Source organism: Staurois parvus, unplaced genomic scaffold, assembly GCF_062004578.1.
Source record: "Staurois parvus isolate SC_StPar_1 unplaced genomic scaffold, SC_StPar_1.0 ptg000696l, whole genome shotgun sequence".
NCBI lineage: Eukaryota > Metazoa > Chordata > Amphibia > Anura > Ranidae > Staurois > Staurois parvus.
The window spans coordinates 2,618,294-2,633,592 of record NW_028318492.1 but is presented as its reverse complement, the minus strand read 5'-3'; the positions used below and the strand labels follow the sequence as shown (position 1 = coordinate 2,633,592).

The 15,299-nt window shown below is 39.7% G+C and overlaps 1 protein-coding gene across 5 annotated transcripts in view; it reads right to left on the bottom strand.

Moving 5' to 3' along the window:
• The window catches only part of GPM6B (glycoprotein M6B), a 162,942-nt gene that overhangs the window by 11,271 nt on the left and 136,372 nt on the right, over nucleotides 1-15,299 (bottom strand). For all 5 annotated transcript variants that reach the window (XM_089652983.1, XM_089652982.1, XM_089652985.1 and 2 more), the window contains 5 exons: nucleotides 6,411-6,597; nucleotides 5,078-5,234; nucleotides 2,613-2,784; nucleotides 1,661-1,734; nucleotides 100-165 (listed from right to left, as the gene is read on the bottom strand). In XM_089652983.1, the coding sequence (XP_089509109.1) occupies nucleotides 100-165; nucleotides 1,661-1,734; nucleotides 2,613-2,784; nucleotides 5,078-5,234; nucleotides 6,411-6,597 (656 nt within the window). The remainder of the gene's footprint in view (nucleotides 1-99; nucleotides 166-1,660; nucleotides 1,735-2,612; nucleotides 2,785-5,077; nucleotides 5,235-6,410; nucleotides 6,598-15,299) is intronic.

The window sequence follows — 15,299 nt, the reverse complement described above, 5'->3', positions numbered from 1 at the left end:
GCTCTGCCTGCTATAAATCTGCAGCAGATTTTCAGCATGCAATTCAATTCAATGTCTGAAAAATGCTACCTTTTATTGTAATCTATAATGCAAACTTACCAATGCAATAACAGTAGCACCTGCTCCAGCACAGGCCACAATGAACAGATGGTAGGACATGTAGAACTGGAAAAAAAGAAACCACAAAAAAGGTACATGAATATAGGCTTAGAACATACAATACATATAATATAGGTATGCTACAAAATATACCCTCCTTCACACAGCACACAGAACAGCCTGAGGCTGTCAATCTGCTGTCCCTTGTCACCATTTTTATCTTGATGTCAGGAAATCCTGTCAGAAGTGATTCATGCTGATAGCAGAAGAAGGAGGCAGTGGACAGAAATGACACTTAGTGCTCATAATTGGGACAAGTACATACTATAGAGGGATAGGTTTTGTTTATATATCATGTCCGAGGTTTACAACCACTTTACGACCGCCTGCCCACATTGCACTGCGGATGTACAGGTATGTCACTGTCTACTTCCGGGTTTCGCACCCCACCAGCACTTGTTTTGGTTGTACACAGTGGGTGTCTGTCAGCTAGTCCCGGCCAGCAAATCACGGCCAGGACCTGCTGATTATCTGTGTACGATCACAGCCCTGAGCTATGTGTGGACATTCAACACGGATATCTGTACACAGGAAGTGATCTGCAAGTTTTTCATCCCTGCTAAGCAGGGATAATAAACTGATAGATCTCTTAGCAGCCCATAATACACACATTACAATTAATTAGGCACACATTTAAACCCGTGATCATCCTAGATGTTAACTCCTTCCCAGTCAGTGTCATTAGTACAGTGACAGTGTATAGTATTAGCACTGATCACTGTAAAAATGTCAATGGCTGTTATTCATTGTCACTTTGGCTGCCAGTCTCCCACAGCCTCACTATAAAATCTGTGATCATAACCATTAGTAGTATAAAAAAAATTCCAGTATATATACACCACTGTTTGAAGGTGCTATAACTTTCACATAAACCAATCAATATACACTTATTGGGATTTTTTATAATTTTTTTTTATCAAAAGACATGTAGAAGTATACATGTTGGCCAAAATTTATTATTTATAAAGAAATTTTATTTTTGTATTGGTTATGTTTTATAGCCAAAAGTAAAAATATAGTTTTTTTTAAATGTTCAGTCTTTTTTGTTTATATCATAAAAAATGAAAAACCCAACAGTGATGAAATACCACCAAAAGAGAGCTCTATTTGTGTGGAAAAAATTATATAAATTTTGTTTGGGTACAGCATTGCATGACCACGCAATTACCAGTTAAATTAGCGCAGTGCGGTATAGCAAAAAGTGGCATGGTCATTACGGGGTAAAATCTTCTGGGGCTGAAGTTGTTAACCTAATGTATGTAGTGTATACAATTTAAAGTGAAAATTAGCAGCTATACAATTGATTGGTTGTTGTGGCTTACCAGCTATTGAAGTGTGCACTAATTTACTAAAGAAAGCCATTTGTACTGTAATTTGAAACGTGTGTGTGTGTTCAACCAGTAAACTGAATGCATTCATACTGCAGCTTATTAAAGTGTCTGTATTAAGGAAAAAAAAAAAAGGATTGATAAATTTGAATTTAGAATTTCAATTTTCCTACCTCATTGGTACTGCAGATATTTTCCAAAGCTGATCCACAAGCCTTCCCAGGCAAGGCACTCCATGGAATGATACCTGCACAGAAAAGAAGGATGATTGTCTGAATTCACTGCAAACAACTCCGCACGCTGTCTTCACTCCCCCACCCACTGGCCATCTGTGTTCCTTTAGATGCACCCACACAGAATGTTCAGTTTATCTACTAACTGGCATAATGACGTGTTCAGCAATTCACCTACCATGGCAGACTCTACAAAAAGCTTTCAACCATAGGCAATAGCAAATATGTATCCCGATGACAGCTGCTGGATCCAAAGAGTATGCAACTTCACCACTCCTAGACACAAGTGTGTGCTCAGACTCCTAATTTTGACCGTAAAGTGGGTACCAGGTGTAAACTTTCACAGCAAATCAGATTTCTATTTTCCTATTCTACTGGCATGGAAAAAATGCATGCTGGCAGTTCTCAGATTATGTCACAACCCATTCCCATTCTCAGCCAAAAAATGAACACTGTCACATAGAAGCAAACAGCCATATGTAAATAATAGCACCTAAGCCTATTCAGGGTCTTTAACAAGTCATCAACCATTGCAAAATACCACTCTACAGCAGTTATTTGCTTCAATTCAAAAAGCGACCACACAGATAAGTATACTTAATTTTATAAAGGTGAAAGGTATTTTCAGTCGAGTCCAATGGTATTTGAAAATGACAGTCGCATGACTAAATTAGAGAGCCTTATATTTGTGCTAAAGCTTTCTTAATTGAGCCTATTGGCTCTTCACTGAAATTCAATTCTCAAATGTGTACAGTTTACAGAAATACTGTCAAACGGTCAAGTCTACTATGTTAAAAAAAAGCACATATAGCCTTTATCACTTTCCCAGTAGTGGAATTCCTCTTCTCTGAATATGATGTACTATAGCAGGTGAAAGGTGAAACAAAAGTACCGTATTGTCGGATGTCCACACATATCTGCTCCGCTGAAGTGGTCAAGTTTACGGGCAACCCTTTAAGGACTTCACAAGATGACCACATGTTATAGAACATGAAAACAGGCACTGCAGAGAATCCAAACACTCCAAGCCAGGCCACCCCCAGGATGTAGGTCAGGAACACAAACTGATGGGAAAAAAAAACAAATAAACATGAAATGAATAACTGCGTCAGTATAACAAAAGCAGAGAAGAGTTTGGTTGAATGAAACTTAAAGCTCTACACAACATTACAGATGCTAAACTCTCATAAGCAGAAACATGGCTAGTCTGTTTACTGCTAGTTTACAACTTCGTAATTATGAGAATGTACGCACCTTTGTAAATGTTATCATACATGTACACTGTTTGTAGCAGTTGGTAGGGTGGAAGTTTTAAGCAGTTAATATATCTGAAAAACTGTATGAAATGAGGAAGAAAGATTTTCTTCACACCATCATTCCATAGGTTCACAACTCATCCAGACCTCCTGGTACTTGTTTATAGAGTAATATCAATCCTACAAAGGTTTTAAATGATCAAACAGAAGAATAGCCACTAAATACTTCTGAAAAACTTGAATTGCATGCTGCAAAGTTGCACATGGTATGGTCGGAAGTTCATGGATGATCTTAAGCATCTATCTACATGCAGTATGTTCTTAATTTTCTGGAGGACAGTTAAGCTAACCACTTTAAAGTACACAATAAAACTTCAGTGAATCCATGGAGGAAATGGGACCTAAGAGCTGAAAGGAAACCTGTACCAAGACCGAGAAAGATGGAGGCACCCATTTCTGACCTGCTTCTGAAACTGCTGGCTGCTTAGCTGTCTTTGGCTTTTAGCCCTGGTTCACAATGATGCTGTGCAGTTTCTGTGCGATCTCAGGAGCAGTTGTGGTGCAATTTTGATGTGATTTTACACAGCTGCAATTTCTGTTCTGGCCAATTTTGTGACATTGGGAACAGTGCGGGATGCACCTATTTCTATTCAGGTCTATGGGGCTCAAAAACACACAACAGTGCACCAAACTCACACAAGACCTTTTAGGTGTGAATGACCTCCATAGAAAGCCATGTTCTCTCCCCTGACATGAGAATCTATGCATTCTGGAACGCATCAGTGTGAAACAGGGCTAAAGGATAAGGTCACCTTTAAAAAAAAAAAATAATAATAATCAATGGACATTTATTTTCAGGTAAAAAATATGCATTTTTTTTGTTAGGAGTCTGTAAAGCATTGCATGATCAGAGCAAATCATGAGTGTAATGCCACGGTCCTGCAGACTGCATCTGTCTGCCCTAACCTCTGATACAAGCAGGCAGTTACAATCTGATAGGAACAATCAATGGACTACCACAGCTCTCACCAGCACCCTATCCTTTAATGTATTTAGACACTTACCTAAACCAAGCAGGAAAATTAAGAGCTGATATTCTAGGTACTTGTTCTAGGTGAGTGACCTAGAAATTACTGAAGCCACGGCAACTTGGTAGAAGTTTACATATTATCTTAGTGTTACGAATGTTGTCTTCCTTACTGGGGAGCTTTCTCCCCACTTTATTTCATGTTAACCACAAAGGAAGTGAGCCAAATATTTCCAATTTGACAGAGGTTCTATTTTCCCCTTGCTAAAAAAAAAAAAAAAACACAAAAAAACCCACAACTTTATTTCTGCGTTCTTCAAATGATAGGCCCCTTTCCCATGTGGCGGACTTGTCAGAAGATCAGCTTGGGGATCTGCCCGCTGAGCAAGCGGATGACATTTCCGTGTATGCTCCGCTTATACACAGCCCACTGTCCTTTATGGGCTGTTGGATGGGAATGGACCGCCTGTCCATTTCCATCCGACAGTCTTTCGATCTGATCCACCAGACAGATGGGGGAACATTTTAGCTGACAGGATCGGATCAGATGCAGGTGAGCATAAATGGATGCAAACGTCTGTTTACACTTGATGCTCCATAGAGAGCAATGGAGCGTCCAATCGAGTCTGCTTGAAAAATGGACAGGCGGACCCCGTTGGTGTGAAAGGGGCTCACCTTCTGTCCTAGTGACCATGAAGGAACTGTGTGTAAATCTTTTCAATGTAACACAGACAGCTTTAGGGCCTATGTTAGCAGGCTTTTGTTCATGTCAGATTTTTTTTTGCTTTCCAATACAAGTCTATATGAATGAAAAGATCCGCTGGAAGTAGGTCAAATGTAAGGCAAAAAGAGGTCAACTGCAGTTCAAATGCATCTGTCAATATGTCCTCAGAAGCATCTCAAATGGACGTCACTGATACAGGCCCTAATGCATATACAAAGCTGGGCTAGGCTAAACTGCAAAGTACAACAACTTTTAGCAGCCAGATTGTTTGTTAAAATCAGGTTAATAAAATTTGAATCCCATCTGGCTGCTGTATGTTACTACATGATCGATGAAAGGCAAGGTCTCACCATTCCACTGATGCATCGTCCACAGGCAGTAGTTTTAAATTCACTGTGCATTTCCTTCACTGCACTGGTGGTGTAGAAGCCCTCTGCCAACAGGATTATCCCATACAGGAAGAAGAAAGAAGCAATTCCATAGATGACATACTGCATTAACTGGATTCTGCAATACAAAGAAATTTTAGTCTACTAATATTTACCAACAGTCATCGAGCAATATGTGGACACTGAACTTCCATGTTTTCACCTTCAACAATTACCGGATGGGGATGTTTACATGCTGCAACTGCGTTGGATAGCAGCAACGTTGACCCGTCATATAGCACTCGGCAGGCGGTTGTGGATCGTTTTTGGCAAAAATGGGGTTAATGCAGGCAGTGAGGAGGCAACACATCACTTCTTCACTGCCTGTCAGTAGCCTCTGGAGCACGAACTGAAGGCATATCGGGCTTCGGAAGCAAGAGAGATTTAGATGCATATCTAAATCTACCCTTAAAGTGGACTTGTTAACAAGAAGTGAATGTCTGCTATGTTAAATGTTAATACTGCAGAGAAGTACCTTTTGTCTAGGATTCCTCCTCATAAATATCAATGCTGGTTTGTACTACTGTGCCCACATCTTAATATTGTGTTGTCCAGTGTTCTCACTGCTAGAGGTTCTGACGCAAGGTGGAAAAGCCCTGTCTCTACCAAGATGGCCACCCCTATGCAGACAGTGCTGAATAAGGCATGGTCAGTCAGTTATGGGGAAAAGGTCAGGCACAGGGAGACTACAGGCAATACGAGTGACTTGACCTTTACCCTTGGCCTGCATTTTTTTGAGCACAGCTTTCATAGATCATATAAATTTAATTGCACCAAAATGCATGTGAACAGAGTGTTCTAATTAAACCAAACGGTGTGTGAGATTGGAATATTTTTCAACAGGTGCCTGCTCCAAATGTCACGATTCGAAGAGTCATCCTGATTTCCAATTTGAACTTCTGAGCACGCTACATATCTAGAAAGCATTACTTTGGTTCATATGGTTTGAGGTGTTTTCAGGGGATGTCTATAAAGCTTTGATACTATCTGTTGGCCTGGGGGAGTCTGTCAATGAAATGGAGCCCAATAAGAGAATTCATGCACTTACAGTATGTTGCTTGCTAGAACACCAAATATTAAACAGTTTTGTGTCAGGATGTATTAAGATACTTAATAACGACACAAATGAATCAAAATAAATTGTAAGGCTTTACACAGCTGAAGATAGTTTAATGCATACAAGTATACACACACTATATATGTTGTTACTGGCTTGATGTCTACTATATTATGAGTGTTTGGTGTCCATACTTACACCTCAGTCAAAAGGGCATGGTCATTGGGGTTCGAGGAGAAGTGCTGCTCCAGGATGTTTACCGTTCCAGTGAGGGCAACATGACCACAGCCACAAAAGAGAGCTACTCCAGAGAAGCACAGAATGGTGGCCACCAGCGAAGCATATGGAACTCCTCCCAAGCACTTAATGCAGCACTCAAAGCAACCTGCGAACAAAAGAAGACCGCACCCTAATTAGTGATAGCGCTGCCTACAAGTGTATACAGCAGCCATTGTTTCCTGCTGTGCTCCAGCTGCAAGCCATCTACTCTGCTAACCGGAATCTAGGTCAATTTACAGAGAGACAAAGAATGCAATGTTGGGAACGGGAAACAATCTCTTAAAAAATAATACTGTGTGAATACAGCAGATATGCCTAACAAGTGCTCACTTTTAATTGTCTTTTTGTGTTTATGTAAAGTACTTTAAGTCAGTTTCACTTCTCACCGCATGAATCTAACAAACAGGCATGCAGAGGTTTCAGCAGGACATACAGGCAGCTTAATCAGCACACATTAATTCATTATACAAGAGGTGGTGGCAGACAAAGCAAAACATGGTGCTAAAACACTCTGTGCAGCCTAGCATTAATATTCTACCTAGAGGGCCCTGAGGATAATCCACCAGCACTGGGAATTCTACTGTGATATTCACACTAAACCGGACACTCCCACATGTATATATCTTTCCAACACTTTTCTGTACATTACAGAAGGGCCTCGTAGACCCAGCACAGCTCTGGGACACCATCCAAGGGATTTTAAAGTGGAAGCTACACCCAAAACACACTCCACTCACCTTAAAAGGATATTTTATGACATTTACATTTTAATTTAAATTGGTTTCTTTTTACCACAATATCACACATGTAATTATATGGTTTTCAATTTAAGTAGGTTGTCTGCATTATGATTAGCTCATAATCCCAGCTTCAGGGTAAGAAAGAGGAATCTCTTTACTGAGCTGTGCATAAACACGAAATGCTAACAGATATATTAATTCCAAGATCAGAAAGTAGACAAACTAACATAAAAATGACAGGGGGCACATGAATGGTGAATACGAGTTGTTTTTAATAAAGGAGAAGTATGGCCAAAGCTCTTTTGGCCCTGCTTCTCCTGTGATACATAGGCGTGAACTTCATTCTGCACTCCTGTCATCCAGATTCAGCCATCGGTGGGCTAATGTTTTCAGTTGGCTGACATCAGTGGGCCAGTTCAGACTCTGAAGAGATCCTGACTTTAATGTCAGGATCCACCCAGAATCCTGACCAGCAACTGGCTAAGCCTCACTGAGCCATAGAGAGCCTGAGCCTAAAAACAAGGAAGGAAAAAACAAAAAGTGATGTTTTTGACCAATCAGGTTTTATTCTCTGGGAAAATAAAAATAAACTTAGAATCTGATTGGTTACATTGGGTGACATATCCACTTTTCAGCTTTCTTCAGGTGTATGATCTTTATATAATTGTATTTTTCTTTAATTTGGTTCATAAAATTTCTACACCTTACAGTTGAAACCAAAGTCATCACCAATTAAGGACCCAGTAATATGGCAAACATATTTGATCAAATTAAAACCTTTTAAGTACCTTCAATGATATTCTATATACAGATATAAATCAGATGTCTCCTTGTCACTTCTATAATACATTTCAGACATCATGGGGTTTCCAAGATGTCATATATTGGGTGCAATTCTCCATTAGAAAGGACCAAGACCTTCTGTGGTACATTACATAACAGGACTATCCACATCAGTCAATGTCTCCAGGTTATTTAATAATCCAGTGTCCCCACTAAAGACATACACACTAGTCCCAGTTGGGGTTCTGACAGTTTCATGGTAGTTAAATACCATTTACAGGATTCCTCAGCCTGTGACTGTACAGTGAATGCAGAAGCAGCAGACTGATGAGCTCATTTCTCATGGTACTAGATTGACTGACAGTGTAATGGGGAACTTAATGGACAACCAATACAGGGGAGCACCACTGACCATCAATTTAAACGAAGTTTGCGGAATTCTTTTTTTTTCTTTAATTATACTAGGTGGATGCAAGCATCGATCAGACATCACTGATCGCTCAGTTCTCCCTGCCGCTCTGAGCAGAGAGCAAAGACTGTCAGTCTCCGGCTCTCTGCTCTGCCCCCCCCCCCCCATCCCTCACTGGAGCACTGGGCTGTGGAGGGGGTGAGAGGGGCTGCCTCAGGTTCTCGGCAACTTGTTGAAAGGCTGAGCAGGTGCTGGTCCAGGCTCCTGAGTGGATTTGGATTGGCTGAGAAACATCAGACAACAGCAGTCTTTAGCCCACTGTGGGCTGAAAATGGGTCACAGGAGTACAGAATGACTGCACTCCTCTGATCCACAGGTGAAGTACTGCCAAACTAGCATTTGCTGCACTTTTCCTTTAAGTAACTTTCTCCATATACCACCAATGTGAGAAGATGCTACAATTTTCAAGGTGTGCATTTCATTTCTGGCCACAATTGTCATTCCTTTAATTCATTATTCTTGGAAATAATTTGGTCATACAGAGCAGCCCCAGGTGTAAAATACACTAAGTACCCCACAATCCCTTTTATTCTTACACCTCAGCCTACTATTTAGGCTAGTGTACCATGAGCTGTGGTTATTGTAATTAACAGGAGGCCCCTGAGAATGGAAATTTATGCCAAGGGTTACTATGTGTTAAAAAGAGATTGTCTGGTCTAAATGATCACTATTTAGTTCAGTGAAACCAACTTCATGCGAACTAGGATCCAGTGATGGGAATTTCTACTGATAAGTCAAACATTTCCCAAAAGCATTGTGCTACACAATTGTCCCAACCATTTTGTAGGATGCCATCACATCAAAACACAACTGAAAGTGATATATACTGTATATACATTTGTACATAAATTTACAGTGCTTCCCATTACTAACTGCATTTTGTTCGGAATTATTTGGTATTGATTGAATGCTGGATACCACGGTTTAGCTGATGCACATTTCCTCATTCCTGATGTGTTATGACATCTGTGATAAATTGGCTTTGTCAGTCCTTTGGCCAGCTTTTTTACTGTATGCTTATAAAAAGTATAAGCGTGTTTCTGTGGTGTGTCCAAAAAATATTAAAGGTTTTTTTTTGCTTCCTTCTCAACTGGAATTACTGGCTTCTGGGTTTGAAATGATTTGTCCACCCATGCTTTAAATGGCCTGGAAATGTTGAAAATATTGAAAGAAGGCTTTGTAAAACTTAACTTTGAATTTATTTTATATAGTGTAATTTAGGGCCATTAATGTTGATATATGTAAATGTATTTTCTTTTGCACATTGTTTATGGAGGTTATATGAACAGCCTTCCTTTTCACTGTCTGAGCTGGACCACATCTGTCACTGGCTGGTCCAGTAGCTTAACTACCCCCCCTTCATTCATCTCCCGCATTAATTCCTTTATTGTGTGTTAGCTGTGTATGTAGATAGTGTCTGGCCATACTTACCCATTGTTCAATTTAGACCTTTACATGTCACACATTCTACCTCCAACACTTGTCTGTGTTAAGTTTTTTTCTGGGCTTATAATATGTAAACTTTTATAACATTTTAGGTTGCCAAAATGACATATACCAGGGGTACTTGGTAAAAAGTAATCCCAAAAAATCTACTTCACAGACAGCATTCTCTAAATGTTTTTAAACTATACAAAGTCCACTTTTTTTTTTTTTAACGTGATAAAATTACTGGAGTGTATTTTGGATTTTTTCTTTTTTAGAACCTTTTAAATGTTATTCTAAGGTCAGATAATAAATACAGAAACACTGTTAAATTTACCCCTAAGGGTACAAATATTCTGGTTAAAACCAGGTCCACCCAAAATGAGTATTACAATTTTTGGTTGGCACAAGGGGGTCGGATCACCTATTGTTGGGTGCGTATTTGAGACTACAGTTGTGCCATTTCCCTGCAGCAGCTATTTACTGCTCCCTCCCATGAGGGCATAACAAAAAAGTGTCTCAATAAAATTCCATGTTATTTAATGCTTTTTATTGTCTAAAACAAAACACCTGAAGCTTCAAAACACACGAGTCCCGGGTTCACGTATATGCGATGCGGGAAATGCAGCAAATCCTGAGCTTTTCAAGCACCACATTGAAATTGTACTCTGTTCCTGTAATCTGCAAAAATCGGATCGCATGGGTGTGAACCCATGCGACCAGATTCCAGGGTGGCAAAAAAAAAAAAATACAAAAAGAAAATGCCTGCACCTTTTTCGTGCATCACATGCGATTTCCCACACCTCTATAGTACAAGCCCAGGCTAAAATTCTTGTAATACACTTTTAAAAGGCCAGTATACACTTACAAAACTCAAAGCCTGCTCAGGTGTGAATGCAGCTTTAGAGTAAAATTACAATGAAATATAAGTAATATATTTCCAGGTTAAGTTCATAAATATTTACAATAAGATACATCATAGGTCAACATTTGTGAATTTCTGACATACTAAAGCTGGCCATGGATGGAAATTCCCAGATGAACTGGCCAAATTTTGATCCATCTATGGACAGCTTTACTCCAAAACACAGGACGATTAAAATGTACTAATCCCCCTGCAGGAAAGAAAGTCTACTTTATAAAGGGAATATGCCAGCTAAACCAATGATCATTCATAGAGATAAATGTAGGACTCAAAAAAAGTCAGTTTAAGCTAAACTCAGGGCAAACTGCGAAAAACAGCTGAAATACCAATATGGAAGCTGTTTTTTCCCCACAGGTAATGGAAGCCATTTTACCTGCCACTGAAGTGTATTTCTGTCCTTCCAGTCCTGAAATTGACACAACCCTGCTATATGGCACATCCAGCCTGATGTTTTTACTGTTCTCTGCTTCAGTTACACAATAAGAAAGTCACCTCCTCACCCTCACCCTGTGATTAGAAAATGAAGATGCAGCAGACTGAAAAAGTTATCTTTCTGCTCTCTTCTCCTGTCAGCACATGCAAATATGAAACAAGTAATGGCCCCACCCCTGAGAGCTACAGACTATAGGAGACTGAAATAATGTCAAATTCAGTTATTTACACTAGATGCATTTAGGATAGGTTCATATTATAGCTGGTGCAGGGTGTGTGAACCTTACAGGTGTTCCTGCTTCCGCAGGCAAAACGCATTGCTCTTTAGCAGACACACAGGGATGCCATTAAATCATAAATGGCACCCCCATGAATCAAAAAATGCAGTGCATTTTCTGGTGCTTGAAACTGGCACCATGCTGCTTCAAATGAAAAGGCTGCTGTGCCCATGAAAATCTGAGCTACACCACCCACACAGATGTGAATGTGACTTAGTTATTTTAACAAATACATTACTGCATTTATTTGTAGTAGTTCAAAGTATATGAGGAAAGTAAGCAGATGTACACAAATAAAATAAACAGAAAATCTATAGCTATCATATTTTCTCAAACATGAAGACCCCAAGGACACCTCAAAGTCTTTAAGGAAAGTGGGCATGAGATAAAATAAACATGAGAGGCCAACCACACCCATACCAGACCCTGTGATCAAAAAGAAAGTGAGCTTTATATGAATTACAGAATGGACCTTTGTCTACAAAGAAAGCCTAAATCATGTACAACTCACAATACAAGACTCACACTGAGTAAAAATGGCTTATACTGATCCATGGTCTTCAAAAACCTCCAGATTAGATATTCTGCCTTTTGTTGATACCCTGATTTAACATGGGATATACTTAGCCATCTGGTGTCTAGAAAACGGCACAAATCGGTTTTAGGTATTTATGACAAATTGCATCGTTATCTCTGAATTATTAATAACCTGAACCTTCTGAAAGGCTACATTGTGTTTCACTGCTTCAGTTTGAGAAGGAGGACCTGGGTCATGTTTGCCACATTCTGTCTCAGTTATATAACAAATAAGTGGGTCACTGCTCCATACTTTGCCACTTCATAAAATAATGCAGTGTGTCCGCAGACAGCAGATAATGCAGACAATGGATAGCATTCTTTGCCTGTGTTCACATTCTGCTCGCAATTCCGAACTGGAAAACGCTGATGTAATTGTGTTAAAAATGTACCCAAGCCACATGATTTCAGATGTAAGTTGAGGTTATAAATCTGAATTACAAAATAAGATGTTCTCACAATTATATTCATTAAAATCAGAATGTAAATCTGGCCACTTGCTGTAAGATTCGGACTGGTCAACTCAACCAAGCTACCAATTAGATTGTCTATAAACAGCTCAATAAAAGCAAACAATCCCATTATACAGCATCATTCCAAAATATTTGGGTGTATCTTATGTGTCAAAGAACAATAATGAGAACCTTAGACAATTTGGAGGCATATCATTATCACATACAGATACTTGTCGAAAAAACATTCCTAAGAGTGAGCCCAATCCATACTTCTTCTATGGAGAAGACCAAAGCATCTAAAAGTAGAGCAGTGGCTACTACAACTGAGGGTGTTCGTGCAACTATGGGCAGATATCTCCTTGCATGCAGCTCACCTATGGCCGGCTTAACTGGGTAAAATCAGTAGATCATATTAAAAAAATAGATGACCCATTTATTACAAATATGTTAGCAAATTGCGTGGAATTTACTAAGGAGAATACAAATACATTTGTTTAAACCATTTAGTACAAATTAAAACTGGTGTGCAAAGTAATATATGTGTCATATTATTATTATACAGTTATTATATAGCGCTAAAAGGTTTGCTCAGCGCTGTACATTATAGTGGGGGACAGAACATGAGACAATACAGTAACAAAACAAAACACGAGGGGGTCGAGGGCCCTGCTCTTTCATGCTTACAATCTAGGAGGGAGGGGATAGTGGTACAGGAAGAAGTGGCTGTGGGGGATGGAGTGGTAGGAGGAGTGGAGGAGATCGGCTGTTAGATGAGGGCGGGGAAGGCTTCCCTGAAGAGATGGGTTTTCAGGGTGCGCCTAAAGGTGAGGAAGGTAGGTGACAGTCTGATGGATTAGGGTAGTGAGTTCCAGAGGATGGAGGAAGTACTGCAGAAGTCCTGCAGTCGGCGTGGGAGGTGGAGACCAGGGAGCTAGAAAGTAGGAGGTCTTGTGAGGAGTGAAGATTACAGGTTGGGTGGTATTTGGATATCAGGTCGGTGAGATAGTTTGGAGCAGCGTTATGAATGGCTTTGTATGTCTGTGTTAGTAGTTTGAATTTAATGCGTTGGGCAATCAGGAGCCAGTGGAGGGAATGACAGAGGGGGGTGGCAGAAGCGGAGCGGTTGGTAAGGTGGATGAGTCTGGCCGCTGAGTTCAGGATAGACTGAAGCGGGGCTAGTCTGTGATGAGGTAGGCCGGTGAGAAGGGAGTTGCAGTAGTCCAGACGTGAGATAATAAGGGAGTGAACTATTTGTTTAGTAGTGTCTGGGGTTAGGAACGTACATATTTTGGAGATGTTGCGGAGGTGGAGCCTGCATGAGTTAGCCAACGATTGGACATGGGGTTGGAAGGACAGGTTTGAGTCTACACCTAGGACTTTGGCTTGCGGGGTGGGACTGATGGTGGCATTGTTGGTCGTGATGGAGATTCATATTGACTGAATGGCAGACTAGACTTTTAAAAATGTAATTGGTGATAAAAAATTGTGTCAAGCATTGGTCTAAATTACTAATGCGACTGGCAGCAGACAATGCTCAACTGCATTAACATGCAACTGTACATGAAGAGAGAAGCAACTGCACATTAGAAGTCATCCCAGGCACTCACCTCCTCTGTCCCTAAGCTACTTAGTGATTGATTTTATTTGATTACCAAGTTTCCCATCTGCTTTCACTTAGTTACTGTGGGTACCATTATCCTAAACCGAATGGGGGTAGACCCCCAGACACTCTCCACTTTCCCCATTTCCAGATCATTGCTTTTTCAAAACAATAACTAGAAAATGAAGTGGTAAATGTACAGAGTGAAAGCAAAACAGATGCATGTAATTTAACTCGGTAGCAATGTTGCACTTATCTGCAGTAGGGATAATCTTCCAATTACATCTTATTAGGTTAGCAAATTCAATGAAGTAAAAAAAAGCAAAAAAAAAAAAAGCACACACACCATTTAAAGTAAATCAATGTATTTATTAATTTATGGGAGACCAGAAACTCTAGACTCTCATTTCAGCACTGAATTATAATGCAAGCATGGGGCTCAATTCCCTAGGATAGATAAATTATTTTAACACAATTCCTTATTTTATCTTATGATTACTTTTCCTACAAAAGGTTTATTTCACAACCTTTGATATCATTTAAGTGTGCCAATCCCTATTTTTCATGCATTTAATTGTTCAAAGCCCTATGTTTTTCATATATTATGTTCATCATGACCGCATGCATCTCTGATTCTTAGGCTGAAACTAGTTATTGTAAGGAGAGGGGCCTGTGATAATCTTTATAAACTGACTTGTAAATTGATTTGATCATGCTAGCCGCTAACATTGACAGTGTTAAATAGCAATAGTAATTGTAAAAACACCACCACTTACAGAGCAGGCTAAATATAGTGAAAATGACCCTGTGAGGTTGTGTAAAACAAGCAATATCCTATAAAAAGGTGGCTTATATTTATCTCTTGGCAGGCAGTGTGTTGAATCTTTTTTTTTTTTTTTTTTTTAACAGCTCCAGGCGCCACTACTATCCAACACTTCAGGGTGTGTTCTACACTACAAAACACAGGATGATATAGGGGTCCATGAGAGGAACATAAGCAGCTAGTGGGGGACATGCTGACACACCTAGAAATGTTGGACAGTGGTGACTGTTGGTGTATTTATTCTTCTTGAAAAGCTCCATCAAAGTATAAACTACCTTCTTCTACAGTGTATTGTTTTTAGA